This window comes from Malaclemys terrapin, chromosome 4 (assembly GCF_027887155.1).
Source record: "Malaclemys terrapin pileata isolate rMalTer1 chromosome 4, rMalTer1.hap1, whole genome shotgun sequence".
Lineage (NCBI taxonomy): Eukaryota > Metazoa > Chordata > Testudines > Emydidae > Malaclemys > Malaclemys terrapin.
The window spans coordinates 94,010,466-94,036,408 of NC_071508.1; the positions used below are offsets into that span (position 1 = coordinate 94,010,466).

At 41.8% G+C, this 25,943-nt stretch overlaps 1 protein-coding gene across 3 annotated transcripts in view; it reads right to left on the minus strand.

Annotated features, from left to right (window-relative positions):
- BAHD1 (bromo adjacent homology domain containing 1) overlaps positions 1–25,943 on the minus strand; it is a 63,605-nt gene that overhangs the window by 32,383 nt on the left and 5,279 nt on the right. The window contains exon 1 of one of the 3 annotated variants that reach the window (XM_054027421.1): positions 18,927–19,102. The exons of the other annotated variants lie outside the window; for them this stretch is intronic. Coding sequence (XP_053883396.1) covers positions 18,927–18,948 — 22 coding nt within the window. The 5' untranslated portion in view covers positions 18,949–19,102. Of the gene's footprint in view, positions 1–18,926; positions 19,103–25,943 lie in introns of those variants that run through there. 3 annotated transcript variants of the gene reach the window in all.

Consider the following 25,943-nt stretch of genomic DNA (forward strand, 5'->3'; position numbering starts at 1 on the left):
ACGATACCTTCGGACAGATGGAAAGGGGCCATGACCGGAATGCACTGCAGTGCAGGGTTAAAGTGAAGGAGCTGTGGAATGTCTACCGCAAAGCCAGCCAGGCAAACCACCACTCCTGTGGTGCCCCCACAACCTGCCATTTCTACAAAGATCTGGATGCGATACTTGGGGGCGATCCCACCTCCACTCCAAGGACCACCATGGACACTTCAGAGCTCAGTTCAACAAGGCAGGAGGAGGAGGAGGAGGAAAGCGGGAGTGAGGGTGCTGAGGAGGAGGAAGACACCCCGGAATCCCTAGATGCATGCAGCCAGGAGCTGTTCTCAAGCCAGGAGGAAGGTAGCCAGTAGCAGCGGCCAGTGCTTGGGGAAGGACAAACACCAGAGGAGGTTCCCGGTAAGTGGCTTTTATTTTGGGAAGGAAGTTATTCGGTGTGGACTCTTGGGTCAAAGAGGGTTAGGGCTACATGCATGCCTAGATGCAAAATAAGGCATTGATGTGCTCTCTCACATCACGGTAATCGGCCTCAGTGATCTCTTCAAAGGTCTCATCCAGAACTTGGGCAATGCACTTGCGCAGGTTTCTTGGGAGAGCCACTGTGGTCCTTGTCCCTGTCAGGCTAACATGTCCGTGCCACTGTGCCATGAGGGGTGGGGGGGACCATTGCTACACACAGGCAAGCTGCATATAGGCCAGGGCTGAAGCCGCATTGTAGTAGAAGACCCTCCCTTGCTTTCCAGGTCACCTGCAGCAGCGAGATATCTTCCAGGACGAACTCCTGTGGAAAATGTGGGGACAGTGTTCAGTATAGGGGCCCCCTGCAGCTGTTGGCTTTCCCCAAGGCACAGAAACAATCAGTCCCCCTTGACCCTGTGCTTACTCACCATTTTGGGGCTCCCGTGGGTTATGTGCGCTCACTTTGGTATGCACAAATTATGCTATTGTGTAGACTATGCTTGCCCTTAAGTATGGGGGAAGCATTGCTCTGTCTGGTGTGAACAATGCTGCCTCTGTTAAGTGTTGCATTTGCCTTTACAGATGCAACCTTGAGATCTCAGCCGTCCATGTTATCACCGGCCAAGAGACTGCAAAGAATCAGGAAGAGGCCACACAGAAGCAAAGAAGACATGCTGCATGAGCAGGATGCAATTAATGGCCCTGAAAACTTGCATCAACACAATTACAATGGTCGACTTTCCCACTCCAAACTGGTTAGCGACTGATCAGTAGCAGTCTGGAGTTGCCAGCTTCCAGACTGCAATAGCCACCCGCTTCTCCACTATCAGGGCAGTTCTCAATCTCATGTCCTTGTGCCGCAGGGTGGGGGCGAGCTCATCACACAGTCCCATGAAAGTGGCTTTTCTCATTCGAAAGTTCTGCAGCCACTGCTCGTCATCCCAGACTTCCATGACGATGTGATCCCACCACTCGGTGCTTGTTTCCCGAGGCCCAAAGCAGTGTTCCACAGTAGTGAGCATGTCCGTGAATGCCACAAGCAATCTCATGTCGTATGCGTTACTCGAGTCAAAATCATCATCGGAGTCCTTACTGTCAGTTTGGATCTTAAGGAGTAGCTTGACTGCCAAATGTGACATGCTGACAAGACTCGTCAGCATATTCCTCAGCAGTTCAAGCTCCATTCCCGCAGACCGAAAGGGAAGATAGAGCGCACAGCACAAAAAACGTTGAAAGATGGCGCCAAATGTGGATGGAAGCACAAGGATTGCTGGGATGCAAACCGATGCATCACGGGGCACTGGGATAGGACTCAGAATGCCCCACTCCTCCTGCCCCCTTCTCACAAACCACAGCACCAGAATGGGAAGAACAGGAGTACTTGTGGCACCTTAGAGACTAACAAATTTATTTGAGCATAAGCTTTCGTGGGCTACAGCCCACTTCATCGGATGCATAGAATGGAACATATAGTGAGGAGATATATATACATACAGAGAACATGGGATAGCTGCCCATCATGCACTGCTCCCAATGCCGCTGCAAGTGCCGCAAATGTGGCCATGCCAGTGCACTTGCAGCTGTCCGTGTGGACAGACTGCAGCGCTTTCCCTACTGCTCTCTCCGAAGGCTGGTTTAACTCAAAGCTCTCTACATCTGCAAGTGTAGCCATGCCCTTATACTTGTTGAGCCCTCATGGAAACCTTGATAATCCAATTGTTACAGTCCTGATCTAAGTTTAAGAGAACTGAAAATTAAGTTATCTAAGGTCAGAACAGCACTACTCTGTACGTAAGGGGACAGAGGACAAAAAGATATTTAGATATACTACTAATTTCAAAAAAGAAAGTATTTAATCACTATTTCCCAGCTTGTCCTCATCACCCCAGTTACTCTAGAATTCACTAAACGGTAAACTATAGAACCACCACTTGCCAAAAAGTAAAATCACCAGAGAGTTGATGCCTCATTAGCAGGAAAATAACCAAATGTGTTAACAGCTGCATTTTCTGTAATCATGCAGCTGCAGCATCTGTCTCATACTCTGCATCCCTTGATTGCAAGTGAAATCAGGAGACAAACAAGCTTGGGACCATCCATCCAAGCACCCTCTTATTTAATTTATTTCCTTTCCAAAGCTTTACCAAAAAGATATATTCGCTCAGAGGGATTTACACCAGGACAGAGAAAGTTTAATTTCTGAGGTTTTTAAGCAACTGATCCAAGAGCATGGTTGCATTAAACATTTGACACCTAGTACCAAAAAAGATTATATGGCACCACGCTTCTTCCATGATTTTATGCACTGCATTGCGTTGTCTACTTTTAGGTCCGGTCAGCATAAGAAATTGCACTAATTTAAATTGGTGCAATTTCTGTGATCACACAAACCCTTCATCTGTTAAGCATCTTGTGTGCAGGGTTCTTGTCTCCTTTTTGTTCTTTATAATAAGAACATATCATTGGTACTCAAAAAATGAAACCATCTCCTGAGGGGGAGAGCCTTGTCTGGTCAGGAGGAAGAAATGAGTTATGGCTCCTTTAAGGGTTCCCCCTTCCTTCAGGCTGGGAAGGCATCACCTAGCTAGGAGCTGGCCAGAGGAAATCAGAGAAGCCACTGGCTCCCTGTGCACTGAGGCAAGGTGTATGTGCCCTGTTCATCCAGACAGAGCCCTCTCTCACACCCTGAACAATATCATGCTCAGAATTTGATTTGCTCAGCAGGACACTGGAATAGACAGTGGTACAGGAGGCTGGTTTAAAACAGATAGTTCACGATCTGTATGACTTCCTGTTTGTGGGTATAGTAGATTTCAGAGTGTGCCAGCCTACTGGCTTCATTCTAGGTTGGGAGTACCACTACAAGGAGAAAAGACATAGGACCCTCTGTTAAGCTGACCCCCCTAGGAACTGAGTTAGATACTGAGTTCGTCATTTTAATTTTGTATGTCAAGTCATGGCCCCAGGACAGTCATTTTGTGCTCACCTCTCAGCTGCCACCTCTGGGATAACAAGGCCCAACCAATTTACAAAAAAGAGTGAATAAAGAAATGAAGGGAGATTTATGGGTATGGGAACAGTTCCTGAATCATTGTAATGGAGTTTCCTTTTGGAAAAAAGAACAGATGCTAGAGGCAGACCTAAATATTCACTCTGCTGCATTAGGAAGCACTGGGCTTGGGTTTTTAGTGTTTGTAAACACAAAACAGGGAAAGTGGTGTTCTCAGAAATGGCTCACTGACTGGCTACAAAAAGGGATTGTAAAGGACATAACATTCCTGGAATACTTTCCCATTTTAGTTACAGTGAGAATTCAGGGGAAAGGAGCTCACAACAGAGTGAGATTTTAGAGTGACAACCTGATGGTGGTACCTGTTATCAATTGCCAGTCCTTTAGATTGTTTAGTGTGATCAGGGCATTCATCCTGCCGTGTTTAATTTAACATCTGTTTTACTGCTAAATACATGCCCAGTATTAATAATGGAGTAGGCAATGCTTTGTCTTCATTACAGGTGGAGAGATTTTGAGATTTGCTATTGGGAACCAACAAGAACCCGAACAGATGTTGCTAACCCTTTGGAACCTTGGCACATGACTGCTATTGGATTTCACAGAGATCAAACATTATGGGTTTATGACAGGAGTTAATCAGTTTCAGATGAATGCCTATTTTGACCAATTCCTGAAGATCAGATACTTCAGTATATGGTGTCATTGATAACACCACAGGCTGGCATCAACCACTATCTCTTGGCCCTCATCGGGGATAAAAAGTTACCCTGGTTCTTTTAGCAGGTTTTTAGTTAAGAGGTTGCTAGAGGAGTGGTCTCAATCCATAGGCCCTAGGGAAGATCCGACAACTTGTCACTATTCAGATACTTTGGGATCTGGTGCGAGTTCTTCACCAGACATGCCAATGAGGCCAGGAGCATTCTAGTTCTTGGTGGCATTTTTTTGGAGCATTTAGAGTCAGTGATCTGACCTCAAGACCCCAAGACTTCTGGAATATGCTGCTCAAACAGTTTCACTTTGTTTCTATTGCCCGTCCCTTCCTTCTCACATGTATCTCCAGACTTCTTCTCCTTGTCCAGTTCTATTCTGCCCCCAACAATCTTCTATTTATTGAACTTTTGGAAACTTTACACTTTTAGAGAGAGGTAAGGGATTGACTCTGTGTACACAAATTTGCAGAGGGACAATAGGATTGAGGTCTGTTATTTCTCACCTCTCTATTATTTATTTAAAAACATTTTTGCTGTTAACAAGCATGTTATCTCTGGAGACACAAATCCACAGTTTGAGAATTGCAAAACTAAGGATTTCTGGGGGGAGGGATAGCTCAGTGGTTTGAGCATTGGCCTGCTAAATCCAGGGTTGTGAGTTCAATCCTTGAGGGGGCCATTTGGGGATTTAGTTGGGGATTGGTCCGGCTCTGAGCAGGGGGTTGGACTAGATGACCTCCTGAGGTCCCTTTCAACCCTAAGAATCTATGATGGTATCTTTTAGACTGAGCACTGAGTCCCATTGGGTAGATGGAAAGATTAACATAAATAATCTATACAGAAAACCCATAAAGTTGGGTCCCTAATCCATGAACTACTGGAACTCATTTAGAAAACTTTTCTTAAACATTACATGAATATATTGTCTCATACTATAGAATTAGAATTTATAATCCCTATTCCATGATGAGATATCTTTGAGCTATAATGTATCTTAATTAAAAAGCTATCTTTAAATAGGTTTTTTCCCTCAAAAAGCATTTTATAAAAAATGCTATTTTTTTATTTTTTATTTTATAAATCATTGATTTTTATCCACCGTGCAGAAATCACAGTACACAAATTCCCCCAATGACTGGAGGTGGTAAAGGGTGTGCTTCTTACAAGATACAGTCCCTTGTTCACAATTCTCTCTTCTCCAGGCAGTAAATTGAAGAGTTAGGTTTGAAATGTTTTCACTGATTTTTGGTACCCAATCTGACTCACCTTGGGCCTGATTTTCAGAGGTACTGAACATCCACAACTCCAACTGAAGTCAATGGGCGTTACAGCTGCAGGCACTCGGCACCTCTAAAAATCAGGCTCAAAGTCTCAAAAGTTTGGCACCCATAAAATGAGGCCAGTCTCCACTTTTAACACTTTGGCCTTAGTGGACCAGCTAGTGGGTGTCCGACATTTTTCAAAGGGTCATAATATCCCTCTGCAATGTTCACAACCCAACCACTGCAGTACTGCACTTCGGAGTCCTTGGGGAGTGGGGTAGGTAAGTCCCTTCCTACCCTTCCGCAGTTTTGGGGGTGTGGATAATGCCACCTTGCACCCGTAAACTGATTCTGCAGGGGTTCTAATTTTTTTATTTTTATTCCCATTTCTTAGTCTCAGGGTGCATAAAAATAGATTGTAAAAAATCAGCTTTTATTTAAATTGGATTTTTTGTTTAAATTACAGTTTTATTATTTTTTTAAATGAACCTACTTAAAAATGAAATTTCAAATTATGGCAATGTATGTTAAGGCCTAAACTTACCATTGTCTATATAATCAATTAAATAAAAATAATATTAAGCCATACATGTGCTGTCTCCCCAGAGTGAAAATATGAGAGGTAACCACAGGATCAGACAAGATTATGAAGTTGTCTGGCAAGTCTCCACTCATGAGGATACACACTGGAGTCAATGACACAGAATCACATGGAACTGCTCAAATTAGAGAAGACCTCAGGCACCTTGGAAGGCAGCATAAGAAAAGGACAGTCCAAGTGATCTCATAGGAAAGTCTACGAATCCAATGAGCACGAGAAAGCAGAAAATACAGGAGGTGAATTTTGGCTGCACAGTTGGTGAGAGGCTACAGATATAGGTTTTGTGAAACATTGGGCCATATTCCAGTAGAAGAAGGAGCAGTAAAAACAGGATGGCTGGCATCTCACAGATCGGGGGCTAATCATCTCTGTAGGAGACTAGCTGGAGCAGCTAGGAGAGCACTGAAATACCAACACAAGAAGAGATGCTAAGGAGGCAAATGTAATACAAAACTCAAACTCAAGACGTCATGAACAAATTGAATTGATGTGACAAAAATACATGAAGAAAAGACATGTTTCCACTGCTTATATGCCAGTGCAAGTTGTTAACCGGATTCCTAAGAGGAAATAGAAATTCTTATTGATGAGGAAAAAATATATACAATTGGCAATACTGAAACCTGATGGAACAAGTCACATGATGGGTTATCACATGTCCAAGAAGAATAGAATAGGTAAAAAAATGTATGCATGGGAGGGCACTCTACATTAGACACCGTTCCTTGTTTTACAGTTATTGATAATTCAGAACCACAGGATCTTGATTACATATGGATCAATGTGGTAACTAACAAAGCCCAGGATGTGGTCTGGTGAGTGTGTGTTACAGGCCACCGAATCAAACCAGAGAACAGAATGAGTTATTCCTTACAGACGGGTGCTTAATGTATTGACAGAAATGGTGCTGTTATAGGAGACATATGCTGGAGGTCTCATGGAGCAATCAATGTATAATGCAATCAGAAGTTATGAAGAATAGAAAATGGATAAAGGAAGCTAAAGACATCAGAGAAAAATCCATGTCTGGCTAAGCTAAGGACAATAAGAAGGCACTTTTAAAGAATATTAGAAACTAAATAATTCCTAGAAACGGTATAGAGATAAATGGTGGATTCTCTGTAACCTGAAGTCTTTAAATCGTGATTTGAGGACTTCAGTAACTCAGCCAGAGGTTATGGATCTATTGCTGGAGTGGGTGGCTGAGGTTCTGTGGCCTGTGATGAGCCGGTCAGACTAGACAATCATGATGATCCCTCTGGCCTTAAAGTCTATTAATGTATGTTTATTGCCAAGTTTTAAAGAAAGTCAAATCACTGAACTTGTAGAAGCACCTGGAACGTCCTAAACCAGTTTTTGACACCAGTAGCCTCTTCCACAGATGCAGACAGAATATTTTCTTCATTTCAGTTTATTTCAATTAGTTCAGTTCAATGACTAGTTCACTCAGTTATGAAAAAGCAGGAAAGCTTGTTTTCTTCTTCCAATCTATGAATAAAAACTAGGTGTGGGAGGGTGAGACCTACCAGTTCTAAAATCTTGGAGGACATGGTAACCACAAGCAATCAGTTCAGTTAATTACACACATATTCTTGTTTATTAAGTCAGTTTTAAATGTAAAAAATGTTTTGATAAACTTTTTTCTAATGTATCCAGGACTTAAGGCAGTTGTGGTTAATAATATAAATAAATAAGTAACCAACCAACCAGCTGTTCTTGTGCATTTAAATTTGTGAAATTCCAGCCAGAGTTTGACACACATCAAACAAAAATTAATCTAGTAAATAAGAAATGAATCCTTCACCATTTTCTAACAATCAAAAAATGTAAAAATTAAAACTCGGAATAAATGCAAGTTAAGCTATATAACTGCTTAAATAAATGTTTATAGATATAGTGTATTCTCCTGGTGAGCAAAAAGCAGCAAATTTAGCATAAGTGCTATATTTAGTTGGGAATCAACATGTCTTAAATGATTACCAACTAATAAAACAACTTTTCTTTTGGGGCTTTTTCTTATATAGTCACCTATTACTCCCCACCCCCGTCCCAATTTTTCACACTTGCTCTCTGGTCACCCGACAGAGGGCAGATAGTGGGGAGCACCCATAGGGATGCACATCTTGAAGAACGACAGTTACCACACAGGGTGAGTAACACTTCCATCTTCAAGAAAGGAAGGCTGAGCACCTGCAGACTCCTAACAGGTATAGCTACAACCCAATAGCTATTTCGAAAATCTTAGCAGAAATGGGAGCACCCCCCCCCCCCCAGATCGATTTGCGAAGGATATGAAGAGTCCAGACTATCTCCTAAACTGCTTAGGGAGTTCTTTATGTACAAAGGGACTGCCAGCTGCCAAGATGCCCTTGGTCAGAAAACAAGCAGTTCTCAGCCAGCCTTGAAAGCAGAGGAGGCACAGCCTTGCATGACTGCTGAATGCTACCATATGGCACAAAGGTGCATGCTGCCATATGGCCAAGGAATTGAAGACCGTTCCTTATTGAAGTCCAAGGACTTCCTTGAATCATCCCTATCAGTGCTGACAGAGTCACAAATCTGTCTAAAGGGAGTTACACTCTGGCTGTCACTGAGTCCAAGTATGGATCCTTTGCAGCGGTACTAACATGGATTTCTTTGCATTCAGCAGTAAGCCCAATTCCCAGAACACAGCAAGGACCCTCTGAGTGAGAACACTACCTCAAAAGAGTGGCCTTCGAGAAGCCAATTGTTAAGATACAGGAAGATGAGAATCACTTCCTGCCAAAGGTAAGCCGCCAGTACCATTAGAACCTTCAAAAATGCCCCTGGGGTCAAAGATAGGCAGAAGGGAAGCACTCAATACTGGAAATGACCTTTCCTCTAAAGAAGACGTTCTAGTTGCTAGAGTCATCATCCTGAACTTTTGAGGGGGAAGGAGTGGGGCCTTGGGCACAGCTAGGGTCAAGCACCCCCATCACATTGGAAAGTCAGGACTGGGGCTTGTAGAGCCATTCTGGCCAACAGCTAACCCTCTGCAACAACAGACTGGAATTATTCCCTGCAGTCATGTGGCAGTTGCTCAATAAAGGCCACAAGCTTGTTGTAATTAGTGAAGTTATATTTGGCCATGACCACCTGATAGTTTGCAATCCAAAACTGCAGGGTTGTGTATGAGTAAGACTTTCCTCCAAAAAGATCCAGTTGCTTTTGGTCCTTGTCATCACAGGTAGTCTTGAAAAATGCTGCCTCACTCATTCATTCCCAGCATCTGCCATGAGGGAGTTAGATGGGGGATGGGAACATACAGAGTTGGAATCCTTAGGGGGCATGTAGTACTTCTTGTCTGCCTTTTGCACACTGGTGGAACAGTGGCTGGCATCTGCCATACCATCTTAGCTGGATCCAGGAGAGCCTCATTAATAAGTAGCACCACTCTGGAGCATGTTGCCGACTGCAAAATACCTAGCAGCTTACACTGCTGATTTTTGACCTCCTCCAGAGGGATCAGCAGAGTGTAAGCTACCCTCCTAATGAGGTCCTGGAACTATCTGAAGTCATCAGCAACAGAAGGAGGGAGAGGCATAACTGCCTCATTGGGAGACTATTGTGAAATGGGAGTTGCAGGGGAGACTCTCTCATCTGCCCTAGCTTCAGGCTCCTCAAACATCTCCTCCTGCCATGGAAGAGTTGAGGGAGGATGTCAAACCCTGATTTCCCTAACAGGTCTCTTGACCTGTCCATGGGCAGACCATAGGTCCCAATATCGCCATTGCGGGGGGGATGGGGGGGAGGGAAGAGGAGAAACAGCACACAGGGTTGGTTCCATCATCCTTAATGAGCAGCAAAGTCCTCCCTGCACAAGGGCAGGGATATGTAGGAGAACACCTAACAGAAATAGAGGAGACCAACCGGGAGTCTTCCTTTTCTTCCTTCACATCCTCCCAAGGATGAGCAACCAAGGAGGACAGAGGAGAGTCCTGTGCCACTCAATGGCACAGGACTCAGTATAGAGAGATACTCAGTATAGAGAGATGCTCAGTATAGAGAGATGCTCAGTACCTGACTACAAAGAGGACTCTGGTTCATCCAACACCAAGAGGTCCCGAGTACTGGCACTCCTTCGGTACCAGTAAGGATACAGGTGCTGATACTGTAGCCAATGTCACCAATGACTGAGTGTACTGCAGGCTTTGTGGATGTCCAATGCTGATGCTTGCTCGGTACAGAGGACACAGCTTGTACAAGCACCCACAGCTGAGCTATTGATATTGGTACCAATGGCTAGGTTAAGGCACGCATGACGGCACTAACAGCTGAGTGAGATGCTCAGTGCCAATGACAGGGCCAAGCTCAATGGTACCCTATGCTTACTCTCCTTATAGCGGATGGTACAGGTACCCTATCAGAGCCGTGCTTCCTCCCACTGGATGTCTGGGGCTTCACAGGCCTGCCGGTACTGGAGGAAGAGTCCTTGGCCACAACGGTACCCTCGGAGACAGAGGACCTTGATGCGCCCCTGGTCTTTTTTGGAGCTGGTTTGTTAGATACAGTGTCTGCTCTCCTCTTTTTGGGAGTCTTCCCACTGTGCTCCAAAGACTTCCTTTTCTTAGGAGAAGCCTGCCCTGAGTTTGATGGGGTGTTGGATGCATCCTGGGACAGATGTACAGGGGACTGGAGGGGCTCCTGATCCGGCTCAGAGAGTGGTTGCAGGGAAAGTTCCACCCACAACAGTTTGAGCTTTACCTTTCTGTTCTTCCTAGACTTAAGGGCTAAACAAAAGGAGCACTTCTGGGAAATGTGGGATTGCCCCAGGCAGACACACTCACTTGAAGTGTCCATTGCACACCAGTACAGCCCCCAGCAAGGGTGGTGTTTGAAGCCTGGTGAACTTGTTATATCCAACCAAGAGAGGACAAGTTTCTCAAGGGAAAAGAGATAGAAAAACAGTTCCCTTTCCTAAAAAGGACTAACTATAGTAACTTTAACATCAACTCTATGCTAACTACCTTTGATAGAAAAAAGGTAAAGCGAAAAGGTCAAGTACACACTAGGTGGATACGCTAGTGTTCCATCTTGGACCAAGAAAGTAGAAAAGGAACTGAAAGCGGTTCGCCTGTGCACCTCTACATAGTCTCAGTGTCTGCCACAAAGCGGCATAGGACTCATCACAGGCTGAATGGGCATTGTTAGCTAGAAACCTCTGATCAAGGGCTCGAGAGGTGTATGTGCACCTTAAGTGGAACACTCATAGGGACACCACTCAAAAGTTTAAAATTGCAAAAACAAGCTTTTGTTAAAAAATAAAATCAGATAAATTTTTTCAAAAATTGTGAAGTTAAGTTTATTTTTAAACATTCTAACTCAATGTTTGAATCCTGAGTACTGCAGCACTAAGTAGTGAAACATCATTAATTCTCATTGTAAAGGATGAAAAAAGCACAGGTAAACAGAATAGTGACAGCCGGATTTCGAAGTTTAATTATCTGAAATGTTTTTAGCAAGGAATTAGTTTAAATTATAGGTTGTAAGCAAAGTGATCCTTTATGACCAAGAAGGGAAGAAATTAGGATAAATAGGAGAGGGTAGGATGCTCATCTAACATTTTTAAAGGATGAGAATAATTTAGGTCTGGTTCTCAGATATAAATTAGCACAGCTCTACCCTTTTTAATTTTTTTGCTAGTAAAACCATTCACCTCCCTTAACATTTGCCTAGATATTTAAGATTAGTAAAATATTCTAAGTTAAAAGCCTCAGTAACAGAGCTGTACAAATAATCAATTTTTCAGTTTTCTGACTGAAATGGAAAAAATAAAAATGTCCATTTTGATTGACCCAAGAAGTTTTTCAGTTCCTCATAATACAAAAAAAAAAAAAAACAGGAAAATATTGTTTTGAGTCGACTCTGTAGCCTCGTGGTTAGGACACTCACCTGGTGGGACACACCTGGGTTCCAATTGCTGCTGCAATTAATATTTATTTATACAAAGTGGAACAGTTTCAGAAGAAGGAAAAATTGAGAGCGACCCTCTCCAGAATAGCCCAGGGCTCTCATCCACATGGTGAGAGTGCCAACTTTGAATCCCTGCTCTGAATTAGGCAGAACAGGACTTGAACCTGGATCTCCCACACCCTAGCCAAGTAATCTAGCCACAGGTATAAGGAGGGCAGCACTACTGCTGCCTCTCTCCAGTGGTTTTGTGAATAGCACCTAAATTCTCTTGGGAGTTTAATCCAAAAAAATATTTTTGGTTTCGACTGTTTGGTCAATTTGTGTCAAATTTGCAAACAGTTTCAGTTAACCCCCAAACTGCATTTTTTGACAAATCAACAATTCATCTGAAAAATTTCACCTAGCTGTATTCCGTGAGCATAATCACCCTGTGGACAGAAAACAGGATTCTCACTGTCACTTTCCTAATTCATGGAACAATATTCTCAGCTAAAACCCCTTATCTGTATTTGAAACAGTGACTCATCTATGAGGCAACAGAATGACATTATGTGTGGGATTTCAAAATAATTATTCACAAGTTCAGGTAATTGTTCTCTTTCACGAGCCAAGTAACACAGCTATTGCTCAAGGAAACAGTCAATATTATTACTTTTTTCTATCCTTTTTTCTCCATCACCCAAATCACCCTGAAATAACATGCTTACTCCGTATCACTGCCCAAAAATTAAAGAAAATCAGCGCACTTTTTCATGTCTCCTGAATAACTGCACTTTTAAAAGCCCATCATCTCAATTCCAGCTCAGAATTTACATTATTCAAAAAAGCTTTCCTAGAACTTAAAAAATAAATAAATAGAAGGGATGCCATATATTTATTTTTAAATCCACTGGAAACAGTTTAACCAAACATACAAGCTAACTTCTACGTTTGCAACTCAAGCAGCAGCTCTGAACTCTTGAAAGAAAAGGTGAACTGAAACAAAAACTAACAATTGATTTTCAATTCACATGCAAAGAGAAATGCAAAAAATAATTGTCCATTATTTTTTCTGAGGTATTAGAGCACAGGCTTCTCATGCTGGGTCTCAAATGAAACCGGGTAGAACATCCCTAGGTCATGGTTTTGGGGACCTGTTAAGTAGTTACAGTAGTCCTGTACACCACACTGCAACACACAGTTCTTGTCACCAGCTACCACCTCAGTTCCTAGAACCTTCCACCCAAAGGCTACATTGCTGCAAGAGGCTAGCCCCCCCCTTTCAAATTAGATATAAAGGGGAATAAAAATGGCTAAAATACCATATTTTAAGTCTAAAATACTAAAGGATGTTCCAATTTCTATACATTATCTAGACATGTTTCAGAGTAGCAGCCGTGTTAGTCTGTATCCACAAAAAGAACAGGAGTACTTGTGGCACCTTAGAGATTAACAAATTTATTAGAGCATAAGCTTTCGTGGGCTACAGCCCACTTCTTCGGATGCATCACCAAAGCTTATGCTCTAATAAATTTGTTAGTCTCTAAGGTGCCACAAGTACTCCTGTTCTTTTTATCTAGACAGGTGTACGTATTCATATGTATATACACAGATTATTGAAGCAGTTCTATTGTCACTGTAGGCAAAACTGCTTTGCTAATTCCACTGCAAGCCTTGTTTTAACAAACACCCCTGCTTTTTTATGCATATACACAATTTGTTTAAAGAGTGTGTAATGTAGGCGAAAAGAAGTTCCTCCGAGAATTTGACAACTCTAGCTGTTTTCACACACTAGTCACTCAAAAATTAGCACAAAAGCTAGTGCAATATCTCACTACTTCTCATTCTGTTTTTCTTAATAGAGCATACACTTTTTAATTCCTAAATTGGTCTGTATGCTCCAATATAGCATAGTTCAAGTTATTAAAAGAAATGGTAACTTATTAAACAGATGCCCACCAAAGGAGATGGTGGGTAAAGATACATACTCTGGTTAGCCAGAAAGCTCAACATTGTTTTGATTTTTATGGCCATTTAACAACAGAACATGCTGTAAACTCTAAAATTCAGCCGCTTGTGCATAGACTGGTCACTAGAATTTTAGTTTTGAAACAAAAGTTAACAGTCTTCATCAGATATTAGAGGATCTCCACCAGCTTGAGTGATTACAGTTAATTGCCTGGTGATTAATTTTTTCATTACTAAGCAATTAGCACTTAAACATTTAAGTGCTAAGCACTTAACAGCATTCCAGAAATACTAGGAGTTAGGGAGTAAAGCTGGTGAGGTTGGGAGGAACAGAGCATGAGCAGGGGTCCACAGGGAAAATGGGAGGCTCCAAGTTTTGCCATGCAGGCACCTTTGGCAGCTGGCAGACCTGCTAAAGGAAGTCCTGCTCTGGAGAACAACATGTGGTCCAGTGGAGTGGGACTCCTTTTGGGCCATGGCTCCAGAGCCTGCCTCAAACCCAGGGAGCAGGGTGGAAACTCCATTTTTTCAGATGAAACGATTGGCACCATATTATATCAGCTTTACAAAAGAGAGGAGAAAATTCCAAAACAGAAAAGTTCAATTCAATAGTAGGCAAACTATGTAACTTGTTAAAACATTAACAATTATGAAAGTCAAGCAATTCAGATAGCAACAGTCTCAATACTAGCACCAACCAACCTTAACTCTATTCCTGCATCTGTGTTACTCTTTGAGGAACCAATCTAGCTTCAATGGAGACTGAGATCTGACTCTTACATATCTAACTGTATAGCTAAAAGGTATTGGACTATAAATATATTAATTAGTTCTGTATTATCAAGTTGGAACATTCATTGCAACACACACACACACACATTACCTGTTTTAATATAACAGACAATGTTTGGTGATGTGGTTTGGGATTATATTTCATATATGTCCATATAGTTACTGTTGCATGGAATTTAATCATTAAGAACAGATTGCAATTTGGATGTACTTATTTATAATTGTGATGGGTGCCCACAGGGTGGATTGCTTTAAATCAAAGTGATTTAAATCACAGATTTTAATCAGCAAGCAAGAAACCTTAATTTAAATCAATTTTATCCAATTTCACATTTGTACTCTAGTTATTTTCCTACAGAAAATATTATTCTCATTGGTTGGCAACCATTAAAACAAACTGATTTGCAGCTAAATATAAGCCTTTACACTGAATTTGATACTTTTTACTAAACAAGAAAATACACAACTACACACATTTAAGCAATTATATAGGTTAATTTACATGTATTAAAATTCTTATATTTTTTTACAATTGTTTATTGTTAAGAAATGCATCATTCACAATTTTCTATTTAGGAAGTAACAATTTAAAAAAAAAAACTTGTGTGTATCAAGCTACACTTCAATGGAAACTGAGTTCAATTAAAAATGCACCAAGTTTTATTTAATAAACAATTTAAAAGTGCTATCTTAAAGGGGCTAATTTATAAGAAAAGTTCAGCAAAACACATTTTGCATTTAAATATAACTGATTTATTATTAATTTATTATTAATAGGACACACTATCTGTACTTAGTGAATTTAACTGATTGTATCTGGTCACCATGTCCTTCAAGTTTGTTTTTAGAACTAGTAGATTTCATCCTCTTGCTTAGTTTTTATCCAGAGATTGGAAGAGGCTACTGCCAGCAAAACCTAGTTTAGCAGTTCAGACTTCAGATCAAGGTGCTTAGCTAGTACTTTTCCAACAGTGGAGTGGTTTGATTTTTTTTTTAAATTCAGCAAACATACTGCTTGAATTTTTTTTTTTTTAATTTACATGATTTTAGTAAGTTATAGAAAGTTTAGGCCTGAATATAGGTTTCTAAATTTGAAATCAAGGCTTTTTTAAAAAAAATATTTAATCTAAATTTAAAAAATTAGAGTTGATTTTTTTCTGAAGAAGTTTCAAGACAATTCAGACTACATGAATCTAATCAAAGTATTTCTTGATTTTGTTGGTCCTTTATGATTGGAAAATAGGCCAGACTTCAAAAAAAAAAAAAAAATCTCTGAATAAAATAAGGTATAAATATTCATGTATAGTTCTGAGTGAAAGCTATGAGATCAATATTTTTGTTCCTTTATTGTGAGTTCTCTTAAAGGGCGAGTGTTGAGGTTTTTTTGGGGAGTTGCTCACTGAGGATTTCTGTTCAGTGGTGTACATGCACATGCATGACTGGGTGTGATGTTGTATGGAATTTGAGAGACACTTTAGAATATCATGAATACCAATATAGTAAAATTGCAATGGGTTATGCCAGATATGCCGTGTAAGGTATCTGCAAAAAATGTTATTTGCCAAGTATGATGATCTCGTTTGTGTGTTTGTATCACCTTTGTGTTGTAAGTTTTATATGTATGGTGTGTCTGTAGTTCCAAACTTGTGCTGTGCATCTGGGTGACACCCGCAGACAGATTGGCATTAGCACTGCCTAGCCTGCTTGACAGCCCATCAAGGGACACCAGCTATACAACTGACCCATTGAGAGAAGGCAAGGCATACACTTTATGACTCAGCAAGGCGTGCAGGGGCATACCTATGGACAGAACTCTAAGGCTTCCAGGATATGTGCTGGGCAGCTTGTGTTTAGAACAAAGGAAATCAATCTGTGTGGCAAAAGACTATAGAAGGTAGCTCCATCCAGGGCCGGCTTTAGGCCGATTCGCCCGATTCCCTGGAATCGGGCCCCGTGCCTTAAGCGCCTTTTTAATTTTTTTTTAAATTTAATTTTTTTTTTTTTTTTTAATTTAAATCTTCGGCGGCCCCGCTCCCCTGGCCAGAGCGCTGGCCGGAGCAGGGCAAGCCCCGCAGCCCCGCTCTCCCGGCTGGAGCTCCGGCCGGAGCACGACAGCCCAGTGGCCCCGCAACCCTGGCCGGAGCGCCGCGGCCCTGTGACCCCGGCCAGAGCGCAGCAAGCCCTGCGGCCCCACCCCGCTCTCGCAGCTGGAGCTCTGGCCGGAGCGTGGCAGCCCCGTGGCCCTGGCCGGAGCACGGCTGCCCCGCGGCCCCCTCCCCTGGCCAGCAATCCGAAGTGCCGCCGAAGACTGGGAGCGCCGCCCGGTGAGTACAAGCCCCAGGAATCAGGCCCCACACTTGCTAAAGCCGGCCCTGGCTCCATCTTCTGCTTTTTGTCTTCTGTTCTGCTTCTAACCTCTGGAGTAACCTTCCTACAAACTAAGTTCTGAACAAAGGACTGAATGACCCATCCAAGCTGTGGATGTGTTCCAGAGGGACTTTCAAGCCAGCAGACTCACCAATACTACTAGGAACCTGGTGGACTTTGTACGTATGTGACTGTTTTACCATTTAACATCTCTCTTCTTGTTCTTTATAATAAACCTTTAGTTTTAGACACTAAAGGATTGGTTGGCAGCGTAGTATTTTGGGTAAGATCCAAACCCATACTGATCTGGTAACGTGGCTGATCCTTTGGGGACAAAAGAACATTTTGTAAATGTGAGCAGAGTTTTTTAAATAACTTAAGTTCTCATTGTACTGGACCTACGTGTTAACTGGGAGCCAGCGAACTGGAATGCAATAAAGGGCTGTGTGATTTCTTTTTGATAACCGGTTTCGGGGATCAGAACCACAGTCTGTGTCTGGTTGGGGAGTTTAACTTCAGTGTTACTCCCAAGAATGGTGGGTATCCGCTCTACATTTTGCAGCCTGCCCTGACATTGGCATTACCAGTGAGGGCTGACCTAGGCACCATGGGTCACACTGGGGACTTAAAGTTGGTATCAAAATTTATGTAAGCTTAGCTTAGATATCTTTTTTGTTTTTAAGATGTGTTCAGTGGTATGTCGTCTATTGAATTGCACTTAGCAACCTTAACTATTTTAAAATTTTGGTTTGGAAGAGATGGTGATGTGGAATAGTAAAAGGGTTATTTTCATGATTTCAGGATAGCAGCATTTCTTACAAGTGGCAGTGCCACAAATTAATCCTGCAGGTCAACAGGTGCTGGTAAAATCTTTACCATGCTATCATGTGGTATGTATATGCCACACATTACAGAAGAACCATTTTAAGACTATTGAAATTTTTACTGGATTATGTTTTTCCTCTGCCTGCAAAACCAGGTGCCTTCATTACCATGAATACAACTACACAGAGCTCAGAAGGAACCATAAAACCTCTGAAAAAGTCAGATACAATCACTTTTCTGTACATAAGTTTCATGTTTTAACGTCCAATATCTCTGGCCCTTCGGTAAGAGGCCCCAGTGGGAAGTGCAGGACCTCTATTTTCCAATGGTATAAAGTTCCTGTTTCTAGATCCTCTAACAAGCACGCGAAACATCTGACTTTAAATTGTGATGTTTATATCTAGAAAGCCATCACTGATGCAGTGCTAAATATTGCTGGCCTGAGGCTCAAATAGGGGATATTTGGAGGGAATTCTACATATGTAGGGACAAACGGGAACGGTTTCTCCTTTGCAAGTTGATAGTTGACAAGATGGTGTCTATTTGAAGCAGCTCAGGGGTTTGGAATGTTAGAATAAATCCCAAGGGAGATGGATTAGTGAAGCAGCTACAAGTGCCTGATAAACTGTAGTATGTGACAAATTTAATCACACAGACATCACCTGGGTGATATGCCTGGGAACATATGCATATGTGTGATATAAAGGTCCTACACCAGCATTAGAGCACCAACCTGCATTGGGACTGGGACAGCTGCTTCATGTAAAAATGTCATCTCTTTCAAAGCAAGCTGAGACATGAAACTGAAAAACAGTGGGCAGTCAGTCAACATACACCATCATTTAAAAAAAAAAAATCAATCAAGGTTCCTCAAATAATGCTGCATCTATACATACATACAGAGACAGACAGACAGACAGGATTATTTGGAGACTCTTGGCTCCTCATACCTTCAGAACTTCTGCAGAGGCGATGCCTCATCAAGGGAAAACTTTAACTTTGACATCAATACAACTCACCATGAAACAACCGGTGAAGCATATCTGGTGATCCTTATGGGTAAATGGATTTGTGCTCATTGGGGAGTGGTGCGAACGTCAAATTCAGATGCCCAACAAAGGGACATGACTCAGGCTTCTTCACAGAAATCTTTCAGAATCATACAGGCAGGATTTATGAAAACATCTTGAGGGTGCCTTATGAGAACCTTCAGGTATGCCCCTTGAAGCCAGACAGCTCTGGGCAACATCGCCAAGCAGATCTGACATGTGTGCACATTATCAGAGCCCCAAGAACAAAATATAGCAATTGTATTAATCTGTGAAGGACATTTTATGGCCACATCAATTCTTCAAGAATTCACTGGGCTTCCTCCTTCTCAGGCATCAAGGAAGAGGAAGACACCCTGAAAAAGAAGAACCCAAAAGAAAAGTCTAAGCCACATCAACTGCAGGAAAGGACAAATGCAGCATCAGATCCGAGGGTCTGGTTGTTAAACCTTGAGAGTGGTGACTGAGCAATAGAAGGTGTCATGACCAAAATGCACTGAGATACAGAACACGTTGAGGTGGAAAGTCTGCAGTACATGATGTGGCAAGAAAATTTCCTCAAAGTATTAAGGGCATCAATGCAAGATCACCAAGACAGACCCTCGGGGGCAAAAATAAAAACAGCTCAAATCTGCTAGCTCAAAAGGACCCCACACGGTAGCTTGTACTTTGTCTCTCGTTCTGTGACAATTTGTTAAAACTGACTGGAGAGAAGATCAGCGAAGGATGCCTGAAGTGGAGAGAGCTGCCAGGTGGAGCAAAGCCAGAGTGACTTTAGGAAACACTAGCAACTCCCTATCTGAAAGTTTCTAGGAGCTGAGATACTGACAGTTGGTGGACCTGAGAACGCAGTGGCATGCTTTACTAAAGAAATCATGTAGGCTATATGAAGACAGAGTGGATGCAAATTTTAGTTGTGGAATCTCCCTATGCGGACTAGCGGTTCTAGTTCTAGTCAGGAACCTACAGGCAGCCCAGAAACTGCCAAGAATCATGTCAGTTTCCTACTGCTGCTGTGAAAAAGATATGAGTAGCAGAGGAAAGCAATGGTATTTGAGAAGTAAAAGCAAAGCAATCAAAGTTGAGGAATGTGCAAGAATAATGAAGACCAGCTCTTGCCCACACAGCCCCTCTTTGCAGTAGCCAGGAGGCTCTGGATGGGGAGACTAGATAGAGTTCCTTCATCTTCCTAGCAAAAAATTTTTGGAGAGAAGGGTTGGGTCATGAAAGGGAAGGAGGATGTTTCAAATATGTAAGATACCTATTTAGTCAGAGGCTTCTTTTAAAGTTGAAGCCCCCAAGTAGGGAGATAGAACACTAGCACGAATCCCAGCATCCACCCTTTTCATAGCAATTGGGAATGGCAGAAGGCCGGGCTTTTCACCAGGGAGCAGCCTGTGGACCTCATTAGCAGCCCTTCCCTGCCTTCTGTATCAATGAAGTAAGTTTAGTCTTTCAACCAGTATGCAGCTGGAAATCCTCAAGTCTGTGTATAAAATACTGTCCTTGAAGCACGTTCTATTGCTTATGGTAGCGGCTCTCAAGTAAGAGTCCGGGGCCCCCTGGGGGGCCGCAAGCAGGTTTCAGGGGGTCTGCCAAGCAGGGCCAGCATTAGACTTGCCGGGGCTGACGCCCAAGGCCTTGAGCCCCACCACCCGGGGCTGAAGCCAAAGCCTGAACAGTTTAGCTTCAATGGGGCCCCAAGCAATTGCCCTGCTTGCTACTCCCTAACGCAGGCCCTGGCTTTTATATGCAGAAAACCAGCTGTTGTGCCACAGGTTGGCCGTGGAGTTTTTAATAGCATGTTGGGGGGGCGGAGGGCCTCAGAAAGAAAAAGATTGAGAACCCCTGGGTTATGGGATATCTGATCCTGTACCACACTCGGTAACTTTCCAAAGCAGTGCATATACACACTATAATGTGCAGTAGCAGCAAGCTATTATTTTTCTCCCCATTGGTTTAAAAGGATGCTGCCAACCTAAAAATCTTTCATCTGTCTAAAATGTTTTACCGACTATTACAGATACCAAAAAAAGAAAAAAAATCCTACATTGGTTACTTCATGCATTTTTCCCAAGTTTGCGTGGCTCTTTCATAGAGCAAAAGTGGAGAAAGTCTGAAATACAAAAATGTGATTGTAAGACCATAAAAATCGGTGAAGGGCCTCAGAGCAGGGGCAGTACTTGAAGTTATTTTAATTCTTTTTTTAACTGAAGAGATTTCATTTAAGCAGAATGCAGGCCCATCAAAGAAAGACCATCTCACGGTCACCTACTATACTGTTTTATTAGGGTTACTGCTGTTAACTAGATTTTAATAAAGCTCAAGTATTGAGATAGTAGGAATGCTTGTGTGTGTTCACTTTCCTTCCTCTCTATGGTCCATTTCTGCAATTGCTTCTGATGGTTACCTTGGAAACATATGCAAGTTAAATTGGATTCACGTCCACTTAGTGGTGGACAGATGGAGTTTTGAACAGGCCAGTGCATGAGATTCAGAAAACAGTAAGACTTGGAGAAGTTCACATTATCTATTAAAAAAAAAGAAAAAGAAAAAAGCAAGCAGCCACGCCCATGCCCCCCCCACCCCAGCAAGTAGGGCATGTGATCTATTATACAAAGTGGCTATGTGAGCTTAGCATCACAAACCCCGAAATCCCTGCTAACTTGTTATACTTTTGTCTAGATAGCAAGACCACAGGCACCTTCGAAATTCCCACTAAGGTTTTACGGTTGTGCGGGTGTTTGTTTTTAGGCAAGGACAGGACAGTTCTTAATCTTGGTTAGTAGTTCAGGCAGGAGAGCTGGTGTAAATCAAGGCTACATCTATACAGTGAGCTAGGGGGGTGATTCCCAGCTCTCATTCACATACTCACATTAGCTCTTATCTGAATAAGTGCACTAAAAATAGTAGCGTAGCTGCAGTGGCATGGGCAGACCGTGCCGCTACTGCCACTGGCCACCCCAAGGACTGGTTATTCCAGGGGACAAGGGAGGTGAGAAAAATAGTTAAGAATTAGGGCAGACAATGTTAAACACGGGCAATCGTAGATTGAAAGAAGGAAGCAGATTCCTCACTTCTGGCTGGGGGAAAGGCTGGGAGGGGAGGAGATCATTCTGGAAATGAGCAGAAATTAGACTCTGCAGTCCTGAGGGCATTCTTGTAAAGAAAACCACTTATAAGGTCTCCTAATGGCTGTACAGAGAGGACAGCATTGCAGTTGTGGGTCAGTGTTGGTACATTACACTGCATGCTGAGACTTGTTCAACAGTCATTAGAATTAACTTTAGAGCATTACAGCAGTTATTTGCAATCCCACTGGTATAAATACTGTACCAGTGATATGTCACAATCTGAGAAAAGCTCTCCACAGCACCATGTATATATGGTTACGTCTACACTATAAGACGTGGTGTGATTCCCAGCTTGCATATGCATACTCGCACTAGCTCTCATCTGAGCTAGCACATTAAGTACAGTAGTGTAGCCACAGTAGCATGGGCAGCAGTGGCACAGGCTATTATGCTCTAAAGTTATTTCTGATGCTGGTAATCCTTGTTCCCTCTTCAGAATGATCACCTCCCCTCCCAGCCAGCCAGAAGTGAGGAATCTACTTCCTTCTTTCAATCTATGATTGCCCAGGTTTGACATTGTTTGCCCTAATTCATAACTATTTTCTCACCTTGTCTCCTGGAATAACCAGTCCCTTAAGAAACCTCCCTTCTCCCCTAACCTCTTTTTGTTTGATTTAATCATTCTTCTGTTGCTCCCTACATCTCAACTCCTTTTCCTCTGATACCTTCATCAACTTGAAGAGTCTGCTGCTGCCCACCTCTCTATTAAAAACAATCTTTATTCCTAACAATACTTACCTTCCTACCGTTAACCTTTTCTTAAAATGCTTTGTAGTTCACCTGGGCAACAGGAGAAACATCAAAGAAACCCCCTCCTCTCTCCTTAGCTGGTGATTTGCTTTCATTGTCCATAAATTTGGCTTCATCCTCGAGTATGAACTTTCTTCTTACATGTGTATATATCTACTCACTGACACTTTTGCAACATTGCCTGCATACCCCAATGCCTCAGCATTACCTCTGTTGAGATATTAAGTTCCTCTCACCTCAAATATTTAAACTCCCTCCCTTCTTTACTGTCTCACCAAATCCCAGTTTGTCAGCCTTTGGGCACCTACAATAAAGGGTGACCATATCACAGCCAGTCTCCAAGAGCATCACTGAGTCCCCATTCATTTCAGGATCTACTTCAACTTCCCCTTTGTTTTTAAGGCCCTCCATAGACTTGATTCATCTTCACAAAACTTATCTTTCATTCTGTTCCCTTCTTTACATCTAGCACTAGCCCGTCCGCTCAGTCCGGTCACATGATTTTGCAGTTCCTGGTACAAGGACTTCTGCAGAGCTCTTTCTGTATAACCCCACTTAATATCAAACTCAGTTGAACTGAGACTAACTTTTCTCCCTTGCCTATAAACACATCATTTCTTCTCCTTTGTGGTTAAATTGTTTTATTTATAGGTATTCTACAAGCACTTGAAAATCCAGTCTGTACAAGAGACACTATATAAACTGTACTGTACTGGAGGACAAGCTAAGGAACACTTTTCAGTAAGGCATTCAGGGCCACAGCCTGCAATAATCGAAAGCCAGCATGCTTAGCGTCTACCTCTGTCTCTGCAGCTCTAAGGTCTCGTTTAAAGAATAACATTTAGACTAAGATACATTTGTGAAGAAAAATGGTTTTACATAACTTAGTGTCTTCAATTTTAATTTCAAAGAAACCTTTAGATAAATTAAAACATACTAAGTCACACATACATAGAGTTTACAAAAACCTTTGAGATCTTACTTGATAAAAACAGGGCTTTGGAGCAGAGTCCGGAGCTGGAGCGCGAACCAGTAGGTTTTTGCCCGGAGCCGGAGTGGAGCAATTAAAAAATTTGATTGCTCCAAATCCCTGGATAAAAATCCAGCCTACTTCATTCAGGAGATGCATACTTCTACCCCTGAACATTTGAGGCAATATTTTGAATAAATACTCTAACAATGGGTGCAAGGAAACATCACCATAGTATGGCTCACAAAGGAAAACCACACAATTAAGCTGCAGCTAAACAAAGAACAAAGTCAAAGCCCAAGTTAACATGAGAACTGACAGCCCTGAACTAAAGCTATAATGTACCACATTCAGAAATAAGATACTGTAATAAATCCCATTTATTCCAATAAAAAAAAATCATTCCACTTTAGCCATCCAGGTGCTTATTTGTATAGAGAGCAATTTCTATGAACACTTGCATCTATCCCACATTAAACAATGCTACACCAAATACTTGCACATACACCTGAGTGTAAAGAAAAACGTTTCACTGTGTTTTAGTCTTTCCTACTGGTATATACAGAGACCACAACATATACAAGTCCCAAGACATCTAATTTATGTACCAATCCTTCCCGTCATGTACAATAATATTACACCAACTCTCTCAGCATTTTACAGTGTTGTACCAAACAGATGCATGGTATCAGCTGATACTAAAAACCATGCCAATAATCTATTTGGCTGCCATTTTCATAACATTTACCTGTTTGAACTTAATTGTATGTCTGCCTATGATTATAACTGAACATTTAACAATGTACTTATCAGTAAATGGCACCAAAGCATACATGGTTAAAAAAAATTCCCTGAAGTGTTTTGGAACCAAACAGCCTTGCATTAGCATTAGTGCAGAAGAACCAGAAAATGAAAATGAATAGAAGCAGTTAACAGCAAGAGTGAAACTGACCAGTTTAATGAAATCCAGAGGTAAAAATAGCACAATTATTCCCCCCCCCCCCCCCCCCCCAGCTTAAGCTGTTAACTCATAGCTGGGAAAAGTGTATTATGAAAGTGAAGTTTTTCGTCCTGTCAATCGCAACAACCTTAAAATGTAAGTCTCTGGAAGCACTGCTGCCATGATGAGTCTACATCCTGACACACCAGAGTATAAAAATATATGTTTCTACCTTTTCATCTTAATAGGTGTTTATTAGCTGCACTTCACTGCTAATGACACACTAGCTACAGACAAAAGCACTTGTTTAGTGCAGTGGGACCTATGGCACATTATGTGTCCTGACATTCCATAACTACTTGCTGCCAGAACACATTCACCCTTCCATCAGCTACAAAGGCAATTATACAGCAAGCTGGTATAACTTGGCTTAGTGCTCTTAGCAGAGGGCCCATGCAAAATTTGAAGAGAGATCTGCATGTGCTGCTTAAGCTCAAGAGTTTTAGCTAAAACAGTGTAACCTTTTATCAAAGTTTCACAGAATATTAAATGTAAACAAGTGATTAGTTGGACACACAAGCAGTAGAATTAGTTTTACCCATTAAAGTTTTCCCTCATTTCAAGAGCCCCTATGTAATTAAATTTGTATAATGCAGAACACCTACCCTCGTTCAGGGAGTTTCGTTACAAAACCTTTAAAGGGACATCAATTTAAAGTATACTTCTACGTGAATTTTTAAAACTTACAGTGGGGCTACAAACTGAGATTGAATGGAAGTTTATTTGGCAGTTTTTTTACTTTGGGAAATTGAAGGCACTTTGTCTACTCAGTTTCATTATTTTCCCTTTATACTGTTTCCCCCATTTGGGGGCGGGGGGAAAGGGGGTTCCCCACACAGGAATAGGAAAATGGGATTGTAAAAATCACAATAATTGGCAAAGGGGTAAAACCGGTGTAAAACCTGAACTCATTTTGAAACTATCAATAAAGACTCAATTTTGGTTTCATTTAAAACCCTTTTTCTTAAAATAAGAGTGTCTTTTGATACTATGCCAATGGAAGAGTTGTTAAACAAAAAAGTAACCTAGACATTCTGCTGAAGCGTTTGCGACCCAAACATTTCAGTCTTCCTGCACTAGCACAAGAATGCAAAGTGAAATTGACTATTTTGTCCAAAACCCTAAAAATCTAG